Consider the following 19,786-nt stretch of genomic DNA (forward strand, 5'->3'; position numbering starts at 1 on the left):
AATTCATTGTTTTCTGTTCTTTCCAGTTACACTGTTGTAGTCATTGTCTATCTTGTTTTCTTTGTTCTTCATATTTCATTTGGCATCGGTCCATATGTCTTGCAATGCTTCTCTGAATTCACATTCATCACTTTTTAAAGGCACAGTAATGTTTCATTGAAGCAGCTAGATGGCTCAGTAGATAGAGCACTGAGTCTGAAGTCAAGAAGACTCAAGTTCAAATCTAGCCTCAGGCAGTTACTAGCTATGTGACCATGGGTAAGTCACTAACCAGTTTGCCTTAATCCACTAGAGAAGGAAATGGCAAATCACTCCAGGATTTTTGCCAAGAAAATCCTATAACTGTATTGTCCACTGAGTCATGAAGAGCCAGACATGAATGAGCAACATTATTTCATTATATTAAGTAATGTACCAAAATTTGTGTTGTGATTCCCCTATCAATGAGCATCACCTTAGTTTCCAGTTTTTTTTATCAAAATAAATTCTTGATTTCATTTTAATTACCAGAGTTTTTGAGAATGTTTTGAACTTAACTACCTATATTGCCCACTCTTTTAACTCTTTGCTATCTAACTTTTTCTACAATCATAGTAGTGAACTTCACTGTCTTTAAGGTTATTAAGAAGCCATCTAATTCCCAGAGATGAACTCTGAAAAAAGATATTGGTCTTGAGACTGTGGGTCATCCCCTTCCTTTTTTTTTTTTTTTTAACCTTTATCTTACTAAATATTGGTTCCAAGGCAGAAGAGCAGTAAACTAGGGTTATTAAAATGCCTTGCCCAGCACCTCCTGTTTCCAGGCTTGGCCCTCAATACACTGAGCCACCTAGTTGCCCCCATTTCTTTTGAACTTCTTTTGTCCTTTGGATTTCAGGAACATGGGAAAGTAATAAAATAGCTTTGTCTCTTGAAAAAAGAAAGACCCAGGTTCAAAACCTGGGTATATCACTAAACCTCCCATGTTGTCATTATTATTGTTCAATCATTCAGTCATGTCTGACTCTTCATGACCCCATGAACCATACTGTCCATTTCTTGACAGATACTCGAGTGGTTTGCCATTTCCTTCTCCAGCTAAACTCCCTTAGTTTCTGCAATATTCGCTCCATCAGTTTTGTGAATAGACTGCTAATAACTGACTTATTTCTCTTGGCTCCAATTTTATCTACTCCTACTCTATGTTCTTTTTTGGCTCCTCTTCCTTTTCTTGTTTCCTGAGTTTCTTTCTAAGTCCTCTTCTCATAACAGTCTCCCTTGATAATCTTGCTTATTCTCCTTTATTTTACTGTGAATGTCTCTTGGGCCTCCCTTTAGCCTGGATGCCTCTCAAGTCAAAGACTCACGCTGTTAATAGCTTGCTGACTGTCCCTAGCAGGGTGTGCTGGGCAGCACAGTGGACTTGGATGTCAGAAAGACCTCTCGCTTCAGAGGCTTGTTAGCTGTGTGGTCTTGGGTCAGTTACCTTACTTCTTTATCTATAAAATGAGACATTTGGACTCAGTGGCCTTTTAATGTACATTTCGATTTTCAACCTACAATCTTATGATGCACTCCTAGTCCTGGCAACACTATAAATCAACTCTTTTTCCCTGAAAACATGCTTCTTCTCTTGAATTCCCTATTTCTCTTCATGGGACCATTGTTCAAGATCACTGGGGCTCAGAACTTTGGCAGCATTTTTAAGGCCTCTCTCTTACTCCCCCAACAGTGTTTTTGAGTGCAGCTAATCTTATGACTATAATGTCTCTTTTCCCCTCTCTGTATAACATTTTATTAATAAGGACATTTGATCTATTAATAAAGGACAGGTGCTTGTGGCTCTGTGTGGAGAAGACCTACCATTATGTCTCTCAGATCTATTCTACTCTTTTCATTATTCTAACCATTTAGGTTAATATAGGACTTCAAAGATTACAAAGCTGTTTCTTCTAAAAAACCATCTGAGCTAGGCAGTCCTGTAGTCATGACACATAATTCGAGTTCTTACCAATTCTCATCAGAAGAACATTTAACTGGTCTTCTTATCTCTCCAATCTACCCCATTACTACTTCATGATTAACCTTAGGATCATAGATACAGAGCTTTCAGAGAACTTAGAGATTGAGTCTAACATCTAGTCTAACCCTTACATTCCATCCATTTATTTATTTAGTTAGTTTTAATTTTATTTTATACTTTTGTTTGTTTATTTTTTAATTTTAATTTTGAATATTTCCCCTAGTTACATATTTCATGTTCTTTTCCTCTCCCCCAAACCCCACTCACCTCCCTTAGCAGATGTAACCCTTACATTTTGTAGATGATGGAAAGACTTCTGAGAAAGGATAGTGATTTGTCCAAGGTCACAGAGTAAAAATAAGTAGTAGGGCTGGCATGACTCCCATAGTCCCCTTGAGGAAGCATTTTGAAGTTCGGAAATATGCACCTACCTCACAGATTTGTCATAAAGATCAAGTGAGAAAACATAGGTAAAGCCTTTTGCAAACCTTTATGAGCTATATAAATGTTAACTTTTGTTATTATTTGAAAAATCTTTGATTTACTTATTCTTTTAATTCTGAGATGCTCTCACAAGAAAAATCAGTAGAGGGCTCTTATGGATTCTTCTCAGCATATTTTATTCCATCTAGCACTTTTTAAAAAATGTTCAAATATAGAGCAGCATAAATTGTAGTAGGATAGCCAAAAGATATTATCTGGGAGAAAGAAACAGAAGTTTTTTTTTTTTTTTTTAAGTACAGAGTTAATATAATCTTTGAATTTCTGTCAGCCTCACAACAAACTTGGGGGTAGGGGGTTAGGTGCTATTATTATTCCCATTTTATATATGAAGAAACTGAGACTGACAAGAGATTCAGTGGGCAAAAGCCCACAGTCACATGACTGGTAAATATTTGTGTCTGGATCTGAACTGGGATCTCTGACTTCAGGCTCAGTGCTCTAGCTGCCTAGGCTATGTGTCCCAATGGTCTTAATTTATGGTGGAAATCAAAAGTCTAGATTGAGAGGGGGGCAGAGCCAATATGGCAGAGAAGGTATAAATCCTCATCTGATCTCTATCAAGTAACCTTCCAAAAAAACTGTGATATAATATCTTAGAATGAATCCTAGCGCAGCATAACCCACAAAAAGACAAAGAGAAGTAACTTTCTTATACAAAACAACTTAGAAGGCTGACATGATGGATCTAGCACACTGGGGTGGAGGTGGAGCATCCAGGGCAGACCCCACAACAGCAAAGGCTTCTGGAGCTCTTGGCTATAGATAAGGGAAGGGGGGATCGGACAATTGCCCAGAAGGAGATTACAGGGCCCCTTTGCTGGCTCTGCGTGCAGGACTCTTGCCTCATTGCCCATACGCAGAACCAGGTAGCAATCAGGAATACAATCTCAGGGTGAGGAGGAACACTAGCAGACACCAGTGTTTGTAGTTACAGGAGAGCAGGGGACGCCGGTCACAGTTCCAAAGGGAAAAAGAGTGCTTGGATTTACTCACAGACCAGAGCCCAAGCTTGGAGAGTGTGAAACACAGCTCTCCTTACTTCATACCACCTTGGAAGAACTGAAAGCTGATAGATCCCCAGAGCCAGCTCTGAAGACAGCTGCACAAGGAAGCTAAAGCTTGGAATAGTGCTCTTTTCAACAAAGGTACAGAGCCCAACTTTTACAGTTTTTTTTTTTTTAATGGAAAGAAAAGAAAAAAGGCTGGAAAATGCAACATAAAATGAGAAGACAACAAAACCAATACTGCTACATCTAAAGTGTCTAAGAAAAATAGCAATTGCTCTCAAGATCCCCAAGAATTAATGGAGGGGTTCAAAAAAGATTTTAAAAAATCAGTTATGAGAGGTAGAAGAAAAACTGGGAAAATAAATGAGAGTGATACAGGATAATCATGGAAAAAATAGATAAATTTTGTGTTATCCTGACTAGCTCCATGATATTTGAATTGTTTCTTTTTGGCTGCTTGCAATATTTTTCCTTGACTTGAGAGTTTTAGTAAAGGAGGCACAAAAAATACTGACAAAATTAATATCTTTAAAAACAGAAAAGGCCAATTGGTATAAGAGGCACAAAAATCCACTGGTGAGAAATTATTAAAAAGCAGAATAGGCTAAATGGAAAGAGAGGAATAAAAATTTACTGAGGAAAAGAACATTTTAAAAAGTAGGATTGGTCAAATGGAAGAAAGAGAACCAAAGCTCACTTAAGACAATCCTACTTAAGGGGGGAACTGGGTAGCTCAGTAGATTGGGAGTCAGGACTAGAGTTGGGAGGTCCTAGGTTCAAATCTGGCCTCAGACACTTCTTAGCTGTGTGACCTGAGCAAGCCACTTGACCCGCATTGCCTAGCCTTTATCTCTCTTCTGCCTTGGAATCAATCAATACATAGTATTGATTCCAAGGTAGAAGGTAAGGGTTTTTTAAAAAATTAAAAAAGGAGAAAAAAAGAAAAAAAATCCATACTTAAAAATAAGAATTGGGCAAGTGGAAGTTAATGACTACTTGAGACATCAAGAAACAATCAAACAAAGACAAAAGAATGAAAAAATAGAAGGAAATGTGAACTATCTAATTGGAAAAAGAACTGACCTCGAAAATAAATCCAGGAGAGATAATATAAGAATCATTGGACTACCTACAAGTCAGGGTAGAAAAGAAACAAACAGTTTACACATTATCTTTCAAAAAATTATCAAGGAAAACTGCCTTGATATTGTAGAACCAGAGAGCAAAACAGAAATGGAAAGAATCCTCTGATCACTTCCTGAAAGAGATCCGAAAAGGAGAACTCACACGAATATTACAGCCACATTTCAAAACTCTCAAGTCAAGGAAAAATATTGCAAGCAGCCAAAAAGAAACAATTCAAATATCATGAAGCTAGTCAGGATAACACAAAATTTATCTATTTCTACATTAAAGGATTAGAGGTCCTAGAATATGATATGCCCTAGGGCAAAGGAGCTAGGACTTCAACCAAAAATCACTTACCCAGCAAAACTGAGCATAAACCTTCAAGGGGGAAAAAAAAGGCTATTAAATAAAATAGAGTACTATCAAACATTCCTGATGAAAAGACTAGAGCTGAATGGAAAATCTGATTCTCAAATACAAGACTCAAGAAAAGCACAGATAAATTTTAAACTGTGTACATCCTTACAAGGGGAAATGATTCTTGTGACTCTAAGAACTCTGTCACTATTAGGACAGTTAGAAGTAGTATACATAGAGGGCAAGGGTGTGAGTTGAATATGATGGGATGACATAAAATAAAATAATATTAAGGCATGAGAAAGAGGAATGTATTGGGGAGGGGGGAAGAGAAAAACAAAAAAGGATGAAATTGTTGCACATGAAAGAGCTTTTACAGTGGAGGGGAATATGGGGAAGTTCAGAAGTGGAACACATGAACCTTACTCTCATCAGAATTGGTTCAATGAGGGAAGAACATACATAATTAACTGGGTATAAAACAAAAATAACAAAAAAACTATCTTACCATACAGGAAAGTAGGAGAGGAAGAGTTGATAAAAGAAGGGGGCTGGGGTTGAAAGAAAAAAGGCCAAATTGACTATTACATCAAAAAGGAAAATGACAAAACTTGGAGGGGATATGGGAAAGTTGAGACACTAAAGTCCAGTTAGGGGAGTTATGGATTGGTCCAATTATTCTGGAGAGCAATTTGGACCTATGTCCAAAGGAGGCATACCCTTTGATTCAGCAATACCATTATTAGTATCCCAAAGAGATGAAAAAAAAAATAAAGGGAAAGAAGCTATGTGTACAAAATTAATTAAAGCAGTTCTTTTGGGGGAGGGACAAAGAATTGGAAAGTGAGGAAATACTCATCAACTGGGGAATGGCAGATTATAGTAAATTATTGTAAAGGAATGCTATTGTATTGTAAGAAATGACAAATAGGAGGGGCTCAGAAAAACCTGGAAAGTCTTACATTGGTGGTTCCCAAACTTTTTTGGCCTACTGTCCCCTTTCCAGAAAAAATATTACTTAGCGCCCCGTCACATACTACCACTGCCCCCTTACAGTTATTCACCGCCCCCAAATATACCGGTGGCCATCACCGTTCCCATGGATTGCTGCAGCATCTACAAGGGGGCAGTGGTGCCCACTTTGGGAATCACTGTCTTACATGAACTGAAGCAGAGTGAAATAAGCAGAAGCAGAAGAACATTGAACATAGTGACAGGAATACTTTACAATGAATAACTGTGAATAACAGTTATCCTAATCATTACAATGATCCAAAACTATCCCAAAAGACTTGATAAAAAAAATTGCTATCTGCTTCCCAAGAAAAAAAACTGATAAAGTCTAAATTCAGACCAAAACAAACTTTTTTTCAGTTTCTTTCTTAAATTTTTAGTTTGAGTTTCCTTCCATAAAAGGATTTAAAATAAAAAAGAAAAATTTTATTTGTCATTCAAAACGCAATTTATTCCAGGGGAAATGCATGTCATATATGGGGAGAGGGGGGTGAAGGAGGGGTAAAGGGGAAAGTAAAAACATGAATGATGTAACCATGGGAAATTTTACTAAAAAATAAAACATATTAAAAAACAAAAACAAAAACAAAGCAACAAAAAAACCCACACACTTTATTATTGGTCACTGTTGTAAAAGCATACTCATACATAACCAAAATCCCAAATACACTGACTATAAAAGGATTAATATGGAAAAATTTTTTACATGATTGTACAGGTCTATATAAAATTGCTTACCATCTCAACATGGGTGAGGGGGAAGGGAGCAAGAGAATTCAAGACTCAATATTCTTTGAAAAATGTTTAAAACTGTTGTTACATATACTTGAGAAAAATAAAATTAAAAGAAATATGGAAACTAAATCTAGAAAGTTCCAAAATACCTGAAAATTTTGATCTGACTCCATTTCTCTAATTTCCTCTCCCCTCTATTTTCCTGCCCCGACATTCATCTTACACCCTGTAGGTGCCTCCCTTTACAAGCAAACAAAACATTCTCAGGGACTCATTCTAACCTTGAACCAAATCTATTGGCCTCTAGCCCCCTAGCCTCACAATTTCTGAACTCCCTTCCCTATGTCCTTCATATTCAAGTTTCCTCTTGAGCTTATTATAATTTATTGTAGTCTCTCAAAAGATCTCAAGCTCTGAGCTTCCCCTCTCTGACCATAGTCTATTTAATATGCACAAGTTCAGAAAAAAAACAGGCAAAAGAATGTGGAAAAGCTTAAACAATTTGGTAAAAACATAATCTAAGCTATTAACCACTCCCTTTGTTCAGAGAAAGGAGAGCTTCAGAAGAGATTGTGGGTTCTGACTTTCTGTTATTAATGTGCCCTGCTTGAATCTAGCAGAACATTCTGTATCCCTAGGAAACTCAGGCATGTACCTACCACTCTGTTCAAATATTGTTTGGAGCCTCCTTGAACCATCACTAGAAACCCAATGATATCCTGATTTGTCCAGGAAAATATGGTTACTTCAGGCAAAAACTTAATTCTATTCTTCTTAGGAAAAAAATTTAAAAACTCCGCAATCATAATATAAGACTTGGTTTCTGGAATACAGAGCTCCATTTGTGTGTTAGGTTAAAGCTCTAAAAATCCTGAGCTGTTAACATTTTGTCTATCATTTTGATCATGTAATGAAAGACAAAAGATAGCAATGTTGGTGTTCAGTTGAGTACTTCTAACTACCTTGATTTTTAAACAAATATATTCTGTGGCCATCAGCCATGAGAGTGAAAAATTTTCAACGCTTTCAGAGAAACATGAAAGATAAGATTCACTTCAACAATTAAGGGTCTCCTATGTGTAAAGCACTGGGGATAAAAAAAAAATGAAAAAAATCCAGTTGTAGTCTTTAAGAAGTTTACAATCTACCAACAAGAAGCTGCAAAAATGCCTATATAGAAAGAAAGGTCCTCTACATATCAAATATTCATAACAGGACTTTTTGTAGCAAAGAATTAGATATAAATGTCTATTCATTGGACAATCCCTGAATAAAATGCTGTACATTCATTTATTGAAGATATTACTATATCATAAAAAGGTGAGTGTGAAGAATTGGGACAAGAATGAGAAACCATGAACTGATGCAGAGTAAAGTAAATAACACTGATACTTAATATTTATATGGCATTTACTATGTGCCAGGCACTAATCTAAATGCTTTCCAATTATTGTCTCATTTGTCCTTACAACAATCATTATTTAACATATAAGGAAACTGATGCAAACAGAAGGCTAAGTGACTTAGCCAGAGTCACAAGCTACTAAGTGCCTCACCTCCACTTATAAAATTTTTTTTTTGTTACAAGAGGTGGTTTAGTGGGTATGGAGAAAGAGCACATTTGCGAATGAAAGTCATGTAAAAATAATTATCAATAAAAAAATCAAAAGATGGGACTGTATGCATCCTTGAAACTATGCAAAACATAAACAATAAATTATGTTTCCACATGGGATGATGGATTTGCAATGATCTGGCCACTCTGTCCAGAGCCCCTTCAACTTGTGGTAAATATGATTTAGCATTTTCACCCCAGTCCACAGAACCAAATTCCCATGACAAGGACAATGTCCCTTCTCATCTCCACCTCCTGGTTTCTCTGGCTTCCTTCAAGACTCAGTTTAAATGACATCTTCTGCAAACAGACTGTTCTCTCTTCTCTTCCTCTTTCCTTCACCCAATGGCCTCCCAGCACCCCCTTTCTGGGACTGCCATCAATTTACCTGTGCTTATCTTATATGTATTGTCATATTCAAACTCTAGGAGTTGAGAGTCACACCTTGATTGACAGGTGAAGACAGTTGGACATCGGAATGTTCCCAGAGGCCATGAGGACAGGAGGAAAGGCAGTTGGCCAGAATGAGTATAAATACCCTGGCAGCCCCTGTCAGGGACCTCTTGGACCCCTTGTCTTTTGGGACCTTAGCTTTGCTTTGGCTGAGCCTTGCCTAAACTCTTGCCTTGGACATTTGAGCTTGAACATTGATTGACCTGTGGATCCTCTGATTCTCTCTGAATCCCTAGATATTTAGGCATCCTGGGGTCCGGGGGAGAGGGGAGAGGAATCTGGAAAGTGGGTAGGAGAAGAAGAAGAGGGTGGTGAAGGGTGGAATTTCCTGAAGGCTGTAGCAAACAACTAGCAGTAAGAAGCTGGGAGGAACCATCATCAATATTTGCATCATCCAAACAGTTTGCTTACTCTGGTTTGGCTGTGGCCAGGCTGAGCCAGAGGAGGTGAAGAACAAGCCAGCATTACTGAACAGCCTACAGTCCTGAGGAATTATTGTCCTAGATTTAGTGATAGGGTCACCTATTCCCCAACCCTTAGTGATCATTCCTTTCCCTTGTTAAACAACATAGATAAAGTTATTAAGTACCTTCCTGGAGTAGTTATTCCATCACCACTCTGGGGAGGGTGCAACACAGTCAGATGAACGTTATCCAAGGCTGATAGAGCCTAATACCAATAATTAATCAACCCCAGGTGGGACCTGAAAGGGTTACCCATCCATTGACCTTTAGGGATCCTGCCTGGGCACTGTTATAAAGAATGGCAGTTATTATACCAGCCAGCTGGGTGGCAGGACTCATGTCCCTGTACCAGCCATTAGGGAACCAAACCAAAGCTTCCTCAGATTAATATCTCAGATTACTACTACTAATAACCAGCCCAATAGTGGTAGTATCAAGATTACTCTCTTCTTTATAACAGTATGTAGTTACTCACATTTGTCTCCCTAACTAGAATATGAGTTCCTTGAAGTTACTGTTTCTGCTTCTCAATGTATCCCTGGTACTTAACACAGTGCCTGGAACATACAAGTCCTTCAGAAATGCTTACTGACCTGAAGCCTTGACCTGAAAATAAGGAGCTAACAGAAGGACTGAACCCTGGTCACTGGCTTATTTTGGTTCCTCTCCCCCAGCTCCCCTCAATAATAATGCATGTAATTTTATTTTGTGTTTTGGATGTGTCAAATTAAGAGGTATTTCACAAAGAACAGAATGACCATAGTAAGGCTGAACCATGCAGGCATATTGCAGTTATTTTTCCTATGCTTTTTGTTATAAAAAGCCTTCCCTTCTGTCTTAGAATGTATAGTTCCAAGAAAGAAGAGCTGAAAGGGATAGGCAATTGGAGTTGAGCGGTTTGCCCAGGGTCCTACAGCTGGGAAGGATCCACCAAGCCCCCTAACTGCCCCTCATGTCTTTTTATCTTTTTTCTCCAGGTGTGTAAAAGCCCAAAGGGAGGGAAAATACATAGGATTAGCCTTTGAGGGGATGGTAGTAGTAAAGGGATTTTTTTTTTTTAAGTTCTTGGGCATGTTTACAGGCAACAAAGAAGGATCCCAGTAGAGAAGGAGAGATGGAAAATTAGAGAGGGTTGGGAATGATTATTGGGGCAAAGTTCTAGAGGAAATAGGTGAAGGGCACAAGTAGATAAGTTAGCTTTTCTGAGCAGGGAGGCTACTTCTTTATTAAGAGAGGAGAATGATGTCAAGAGGTCCTGAGATGACAGATTAGCGGAGAAGAGGAAGCCCACTGTGAAATGGCTTCTACTTCCTCAGGGAAGTATAAGGCAAGGTTCTTTGCTAAATATTCATTGAATATTACTGAGCACATCACAACAAAATTATAACCCAGTTAAGTTTTGGAGATATGAGCAAAACAATGAACAAAAACATAACAATAATTATGATAAAACAAAGCAGAGGGTTTTGTGGTTGGTTCATCATTAATTTCTTGGACAACCTAGGAAGGACCTACTGAGTTATGTCTTCACTCACTCAATAATTCAAAAATAATCACTGAGGATCTACTCATAGGTAACGCACCCTAAGGTAAACAAAGTGGAATGAGATAAGGCTTAGATTCTAGTATAGCTTATATACACAAAAATAAGCTAGTGTACCTAAATCCGAGTACAACTTCTATGCTTATCAGAAAATAGAAATTTTCCTAAATATGAAAAAACCTCCAGCAAGTAACTCCCAAGTTCTAAGCTACAAATACAATGAAGTTGCCCTTTTGTACCTGGGGCTGAAATGTGGTTTATGACACCTATAGTCACCACCCTGAAAGAGTGAGAAATGGTTACTAAGTGAATGAATCATAAAATTTTTATGTCAAGGACTATTCCTGTTAGGACAAGCCACCTCCTATGAAGAAATTAACCATAACTCTATTGATTCCCTTAGAAATTATTACAAAGTACAGTCCACCCAAGATACATGTTCTCTTTAAAGCCAAGAGGAAATAAGTGAGGGTTCTTAATGAAATAAATGGAACAGAGATTTAAGTACCACATTTTTACTGTTCAATAAATTCCTACAAAAATGCATTATTGCTGAAAAGCATTTAAGTCTGAAACAAAAAATATATATCATTGAAGGGTCTGACCTATAAAAATTAATTAGATTATATATATAGATCAGACCCTTCACTGGCATATTTTTTATACCATTGAATGAAGATAAACGAATCTAATAAAACAGGAAGTACTAACTTTTAATGTTTATTTTTATTTTGAGGAACAATGCTACAGTCCTACCACTTCTTGTTATGAGATAAATATTAACTTTAAAAGCACAATACAGACACAGTAGGACAAAGTAAGATCTCAGTTCGAGTCCAGTGATAGATTCTAGTTGTATGTTCCAAGGCAAGTCCTTAATTTCTTAGTGTTCTGGACAATTCTCTACCACTGTAAATTGTAGAGAGGGAGTCTCTGGACTGGGCTAGGGAGTTTCATTACCCATAAGTTATCTATTTTAATTAAATCACAAGGTCAATCATTACCCCTGAAAAAAACAAACCTTAAATGTGGGCTATTAAAATTGTTAAGGTTTTAGTGGGAATTAAAGACCATTTGGCTAGAGTGATTGAATATAACATTTACTGGGCAGCTAATCATGTGAAATGAACTCTGGGAGATATGAAAATAAGTCCCTGCTCTCTATTTGCCATGTTTATCACTATCCTGCTAGGAAAGGCCTCCAAGACAACTATCAACAAATATGCCAGAGTATTTAAGGAACTTTTGGGAAGAGGGAGGGAAGGGATTTCTTTAGCTTTTTTTAAAAAAATGAATTTTATGAAATGCATATTATGAAAATTGGTTCTCTTCAAAGTCGGGTCCACATTAAGGCAGTCACAATAAGCTATTTCCATCAATCTTGATTAGTTTTGTGTGTGTGTGTGTGTGTTTTTTCCTCTTTTCAGCTATTAAAGGATCGAATAACATCTGGCACAGAAAAGAGTTTGGTCAGTCTACTTGGAAACCTTTTAGGTCATAACGGAATTAGTATAAAAGCCAAAGCAGCCAAACAAGATAGGACATGATTATCATTGTTATTATCAGACATGATTTTAAAAATTGTTGTTCTCCTCTGACCATCTTTTAGGAATCTAAGTATTTCTAGAAGAGTATCATAATCATTAGGCTGGTTTCAAGGGTTAAAAGTCATGTGATGCTGCCTCTAGGCCAGAAGGGTCACTTTAGGAAAAGAGAGTCTTCTAGGATGTCTATAGCAGTATGAAAGAGTTGGTATTGGTGGCAGTGGGTCCAAACATTCCTGTTTTTTTGCTTTGTTATTTTCATTTTTGAAAATCTTTGTTAAACTTCTTCACTTGGTGCTCAGTTGTTACCTTACATCCTAAATAAGTCAGTGAGAATTTGATTTAAGTTTTGGAAACTACTGACAAAAAAACCCCCTACAACTAAGAAACAATATTTTGGTTTAAGTGTTATGGAGTAAGCATCTTGAAAAAAAGAAAAAAAAACCACCTAATTCTCTGCAGTAATGTAAGTAATCATTTTAATAAAAATAGTTTTTATGTTGTATGTTTCCCAGGTATTTGTGTACTAGATGAAACTCAACTTCACGCATCTTTAGAAGTATCCTTAAGTGTGACTCAAAAAGACAGGGATTTTCTTTAGAAAATGGACTTCATGCAAGTTACAGATTAAAAAAAATTAACTGTAGGTTTTGTTGAGTAACATAAAACACATGGGTATATATTGTATATATACAAAAAAAAAGCTGAAATTAGGAGATAAATATACCCTCATTTTGTGGCAAAGAATTTTACTTGTATTAAATAGCTGAATAATTTGTGTACATAGCAATACAGGGATTCACTTGCATTTTTATACATATTTATAAAATAGTGCCCACCTGTAAATAAAGGCATTTGATACGGAAAATAAAAAGTAAACTCCTAGAGTGGTGATTATTTCATTCTTTGCATCTGTATGCTCTGGGATACAAAGTGATGTAGTTAAATGTATAGCGCACTGGGCCTGGAGTCAGGAAGACCAGAGTTCAAATTTGGCTTCACACAAGCTGTGTGACCGTGGGCAAGTCACTTAACCTCTGCCTGCCTCAGTTTCCTCAACTATAAAATGAGAAAAATAATAGCACCTACTTCCTGGGGTGGTTGTGTAGAGCAAATGAGATAATATTTGTAAAGTGCTTTAGCACAGTGTTTTGCACTAGTTGGCACTTCATAAATGCTTGTTTCCTTCTCTCTTGTCTTGTAAACCATAAAGATCTACTTGAATGAAAGTTTTATCAACTGATTTTAAAGGCCTGGTTTGTATATATTCAACAATTTAAAAATGGTTGAATAAATTGTGGTATATTAATATAAGCAGATCATCAGATTATAAGAAATAAGGAATCTGAGGAATTTAAAGAAATATGGGAAAAATAAGAAGTGAAACAAAGCCAATAATCCCAACTCTGCCACTTGGTATGCTGAGCAAGTTGCCTAAACTCTGTGAGCCTCAGTTTCCTCATCTGTAAAATAAGGTGGGTTGGACTAAGTAACCTGTAAGGTCTCTTCCAGCTCTAAACCTATGATCTTGTGATTCTGCACAATGATTTAAACTCTCATATGGTAGATAAGCAGTTGGGAAATAGTAGGGGCATTTTCAATGATGATCAAGGCATTGATGGAAAAGCAGATGAGCCAATCATGTAAGGAGATTGAGGGCTGAAAGACTGATGGTCTGGCATTATACAGATATCCACAAAATGTAAAAATACTGGTTTTAAGTAAGGGTCAATGTAACCCCTAGCCAAATATATCTCAAGGTATTTATTACATGGTTACTGCCTTCTAAATAAACACATTTATTGGTCTCATGTTTAGTGTGACTAAGAGAATCTGTTTTGTTCTAGTTACAAACCATTTTTGTTAATTTACTAAAATGCTGATGCTTGTAGATCTCCTATTGAAGAACTATCTTCTCCCTCTCAGACCTCCCAACAATGTGGATCAACTTACATTTGGATACTATTATTTTTACATCCAACTAAACAAATGTCGATTTGGGTCTTTTCTTCTGAATTAGTGTCATTAGCTGACTGGTAAAAAACTAAGTCTAGTTGTTTGGTTTTTTTTGGGATTTTTTTTTTTTTAGTTTCCATTTAATACAAAACAAAGACCAATTCTACACAATGGAAGAATATTAATAATAGAAGCAGCTTATGTGTCCAAGCTGTATAAGAGGCTGTCTCCTTCTGACAGGAATACTGAATTCATCTACTAATTCCAGCCAGTTCAATTGGTGAAACTAAGAATGGGTCCTCAACCCTTAAAAGTCTACAGCTCTTTCATTAGTCTTTATTTGTTTGTTTGTTTTTAATTTTTTTCTTTCATTAGTCTTAATGAGACATTTAGTTGGACTTCTGAATGCAGGTTGACACATACTTTTTTAAACTTTATTTTTCTTGTTTTTTTTTGTCTGTTTTCTTTCATAACATGGCTAATATGGAAATACGTTTTACATGACCTCACATGTATAATTGATATCAAATTGCTTGCTTTCTCAAGAATGGGAGAGATATGAGGAATGGAGAAAATTTAGAACTCAAAAATTTTAAACTATCAAAAAATTTTAAATGTTAACAGAAAAATTTAATGTAATAGCAAAGAATGGGATGGAGGGGAGAGAAAGAGAGATGGAGACAGAGAGACAGAGACAGACAGACAGAGAGAACAGTATGAGCCACATGTGGCTGGCTAGTTCTTTCAGGTGTCTCCTTCTAGAGCAGGCTGAGCCAGCTAGCCAGATGCTGCTCACCCTCTTAAGTCCCTGGTACCAGGAAAAAAGGCTTTTTTTTTTTTTTAATTAAAATTCAGAGAAATTTTAAGTATTTGGTCAATAGTCCTCTCCTGGGGCCCCCCACCTTCTCCTAGAAGGGGAAGGGAAATAATAGAGATCATACAAGAGGCTACTATGCTGAACTGGAAAGGCTTACATTTGTGAGACTAAGAAGAGATGGTAGAGGGTAAATATTGCAGCCTCCCAAGTACCAAGAGAAACAAGAGCCTTTGGCAAAATTGAAAAATGTGTCCTATTTTGAGCCCTGTTTTCACCTGTGTGAGAGGGAATTTTGGGAAGGAGAGACAGGTTTGCAGCAAAGGGAAATTCCCTCTCACACCTATTAGCTATTGCTACTAACTTTTTCATAAACTCATATTTTAATTTCACAATTAGCTTTCTGTCCCCCAAGGGAAAGATGAAGTTACCCACCCCCATTTAAACTCCACGATTCATGGTCATCAGATAACCCAGTTCTATTATTTTAAAATAAACTCAATTATATTCCAAGAGTTGAAGTGATTCCCCAAATCATTCTTGAAGTCAGTAACTAGGGTCAGCTCCTTAAATTTTATCAGAAATCCTGACAATTGTGTTATACTTCAGCAGGTGGCTTATTTTAAAGCCTGTCAGAATGAACTATCTCTTAACCGAAAATATATAAAAATATGTACAAGCAGCTTGTCATACTACATTGTAGAATGCTTTTAGTTTTCAATGGCATATGGTACTAAATAAAAAAACAATTTGAGAAGCTATTAAAAGTAATATTTTTACCAACTTATTTTTATAGCTGAATATATATATGTTGGTTCTCATTCTATTAAAATAAACCTTGTGTATTTTGTACCTCATTTATGTTATCAAAAAAGCACCAGAACTACACCAGGTTAATGTTTGTCTTTAAAAAATAAAATAAAACAAGCATTCTTTCTAATATCAAACCCATAGATAGTTTCTTTTAAGGATTGCCAAATGAAAGAATTTTGGACTTGGACTTGGAGGCAGAAAAGACTTCCTTTCAAAAGCTGTTAAAAAAAACCCCCAACAACTCGATGGCTATGGGAAATAAATGAGTTAGGCTTTATAGCTTTTAAGATCCCTAGCACCTAGAAATCTGTGATCTTATAAACAAATAATTATGGATGCATTTATAGGTTAAATTAAATTTATATTCAATGGACCATCATTTTAGAGTGATTTTAGGATTTATGCCAATGTCAGTGTTTAGAGATCAATAACTGATGGTAGCACAGTAGATAAAGAGTGCAGGACTTGACATCAAGAATTATTAAGTTAGGGGGCAGCTAGGTAGTTCAGTGTATTGAAAGCTAGAGACAGAAAGCCCTCAGTTCAAGTTCGATCAGACACTTCCTAGCTGTGTGATTCTGGGCAAGTCACTTAACTGTAGTTGGCCTTAGTTGCTTCTCACCTGTAAAATGAGCCAAAGAAAAAAATGGCAAACCACTTCCAGTATCTTTGCCATGAAAACCCTCGATGAAGTCACAAAGAGTCAGACATGACTGAAAAATGACTAAACAAATCATCCTCACTTACTAATCTCTATGTCTACTATCATTATATACTACCAAGAATTTACGTTTGCTTTGTTGTTTCTTAACACATGAATGAAGCACAGTTTTAAAATTATAAAAGTTTTAATAATAGTGTCTGAATGTTCAAGGGCTTTACCACAGGTAAAATGGAGGGTTGATGAATTGTTCAGATAATGAAAGAAAAAACTAGCAAAGTATTGAAGCAATCAATTACTTAGATAATTCAAGTAAAAAAAAAAAGGTTAAGTGGAAAATTATTCATGATTGCAGTCAAGAATTTAATTTATATCATAACAGTAAGAGCTGATTTTACTTTTTTTCCTCTAAAATAAATTTTTTGTAAGTTAATATAAACATGCTACTTTAGAAATAAACACAATGTTCTAAGGAAAGTTATGTATCATTCATTTGGAAACAACAGATTAAAAAATATTTTAGAAAATTAAAACAATGCTGAATGATTTTTGTTATTTACCAAAGCTAACTGAAACAAATATTTGCAGATATTTGGAATAGAGTATCCTTCTTTCCTTTTGACCACCCCTGTATGAGGTCAGAGAATCCTTCAATAGGAAACATACTCCCCCACATTAACATTCATGTATTCTGGCTAAAATTATTTTGATGAAACAGACAAAAATATCTTATACATTTTTAATCATTTGCAATAAGTTAAAAAATAAACAGGTTTTTAAAACAGTAAAAACCAATTAGGCTATTTCGGCCAGATTCAGTCAACAAGCTTTTATTTATTTAGTTTAATATGTCAGGCACTGTACTAACTGGTAGAGATCAGAGAGGAAATGAGTCTGACCTCAAGTAGCTTATATTCTATGAAACAAACTATTTCCCTTCATCTTTATAATTTACACTTAAGCAGTATTTTTTTGAGAGACAAATCCAGTTTTGAGAATGGAAAATAAGCTTAACAATCACTGATCACCTAGACCAGGAGTTCTTGACTGATTTTTGTCATTTGCCTTTTTGGCAGTCTGGTGAAGGCTGGGAGCTCCTTTCTTCTCAGGATATTTTTTAAGTACAAAAGTAAAATACATAGGATTATAAAAGAAACATTATTATATTGAATTATCAAACAATTAAAAAAACAGTTAAGAGGACCTCGGGTTAAAGAATCCCTAATCCAAGGCTAAGTACCCAATGTGAAAAAAGTTGGGAGGGGGGGGGAAGCTGAATGGCTCAGTGGATTGAGAGCCAAACTTTGAGACAGGAGGTCCTAGGTTCAAATTTGACCTCAGACACTTCCTAGCTATGTGATCCTGGACAAGTCACTTAACCCCCATTGCCTAGCCCTTACCACTCTTCTACCTTGGAGCCAATACATAATATTGACTTCAAGACGAAAAATAAGGGTTTAAAAGAAAAAAAAAAGTTGGCTTTCTTTGACTTTTTAAAAGTATTATTCTAGGGGATCAATGGGGAAGATACAACATCTAGGCGACTGATCCTTGCCTTCAAGGAGCTTACAGTATAGTAGTAAAAGGATGACACATACAAGATACCTAGAATAAATAAAAAAAAAATACATGGAGAGAGCAGCAAAGTGCTAGAAAAGGCTCAAGAGACTGTCATTACCAGCTACTTCGGTTTTTAAAAATTTCATGGGTAGCCAGTATTCTATGAAAAACCAAATCATTTGTATCCTAAATCTAGAATGTAAGTTCTTATTTAGTAGTAACTAATAAACATTAAACATCAAAAATATCCTAGGTCTGTGTTCAATGACTAATCTCAATATCTACCTTCATACACTACCAAGAACTTTTGTCTGCTTTTGTTTCCTTGGAATATGAAACACAATTTTAAAGTTATAAATGATTTAATGTGTCTGAATAAGCAAGGGCTTTTAGCCCTGTTGAAAGAAAGGAGAAGGTGGCACCCGTTTCCTTTTGTCTTTATCCTTTCGTCCCTGGTATTTAGAAATGCCCCGGACATAGTAGGTGCTTAATAAATGCTTGCTGAGTGGAACTGACTGAAACCAAAGTACTTGGCTTTGGCCCAGTCCTCCATTGGGCTGCCTTGCCTGGGCGTGGACAGCATAGGTAACTAACCACAAAGAGCTGCTTCTTCTAAGAAGCTCAAGGATAGAGACAGGGCTCTGGCTTAATAACTGCCTCCACTCCCCTCCACCCGCCCCGGGTAAAGAAAAGAAGAACCAAACTCGCTTCTGTCCGAAGCCCCAGGTGTTTGGCAGCCCTGGCTCCAGAAACTCGCCTTTAGGAAGCTCGGAGCCTGGGTGTGGCGGGAAGACTGAACAAGGAGAGGAATAGACAAGCCCTGACTCCCACTTTACTACTGGGGAATATCCGTTTTGGGGCAGCGGAGGCACTCCCAGAGATACCATCTTGCCCCAGCCTTTAAGCAGCCTCCGGGCACGCTGAGCGAACCAGAGAGCTGCGGGCTCCAGCAGGTTATGAATCAATCAAACAAGCTCGTTAATGAGCTCACTCAAAAGACAGACGTAGCAGGTTCCAGGTGTGGTTCCCCATCCCTCCGCCGAAGGCGGGGGCCAGGGCGTGCAGTTAGCCCTAGGAACCCCCTGGAGAACCCCAACTCACCAGGAGCAGCAGCGCGCCCAGCCTCCGGGCTCCCGCCGCGGGGAGCGCAGCCATAGCCGAGTCCAGTCCAGCTACGTCCTGCGCCCCGGCCTCCAGTACAGTCCCGACCCGTCCCCGGCCACCACCCGCTGCCCGCTCCGCCCCGGGGCAGGTCCTCCCAGGCCTTTGGCTTCCCTCCGGGCTCACTATAGCACCGCCCCCACTTCCAACAGCGCTGACAGTGCAGTCCCTCCGGGCCCTCCTAGCTCCTAGGTGTGTGGCGGAGACCAGGTGTGTCCCGCCCTCCTCGGAGATAATGGCGCCGCGGGCCTGGCAGTTAAGGAAAGCAAAGGAAGCAAGAGTTCCCTGACCCTTCTCCTCTTTTCCTCCGCCCCCCAACGCCCACAGGGACACCTGGGACGGTGACTTCCCCAAAGAGGGGACCTTGGCTTGCAGGCTCCGCCTCGCTGCTTCCTCCTCCTCCTGGGAACCACCTCCCCCATGCTACTAAACCTAAGGGTCTGGGATTGGGAGGA

General features: G+C 37.6%; 1 protein-coding gene across 1 annotated transcript in view; it reads right to left on the reverse strand.

The window, feature by feature from the left end:
- Nucleotides 1–19,753, reverse strand: part of DSG2 (desmoglein 2) — a 38,064-nt gene extending 18,311 nt beyond the window's left edge. The window contains exons 1-3 of the mRNA XM_044682867.1: nt 19,622–19,753; nt 19,272–19,580; nt 18,879–18,963 (exon numbers count right to left, since the gene is read on the reverse strand). Of these exons, the coding sequence (XP_044538802.1) occupies nt 18,879–18,963; nt 19,272–19,580; nt 19,622–19,753 (526 nt within the window). The remainder of the gene's footprint in view (nt 1–18,878; nt 18,964–19,271; nt 19,581–19,621) is intronic.
- Nucleotides 19,754–19,786: the final 33 nt, after the last annotated feature.

Source organism: Gracilinanus agilis, chromosome 1 (assembly GCF_016433145.1).
Source record: "Gracilinanus agilis isolate LMUSP501 chromosome 1, AgileGrace, whole genome shotgun sequence".
Lineage (NCBI taxonomy): Eukaryota > Metazoa > Chordata > Mammalia > Didelphimorphia > Didelphidae > Gracilinanus > Gracilinanus agilis.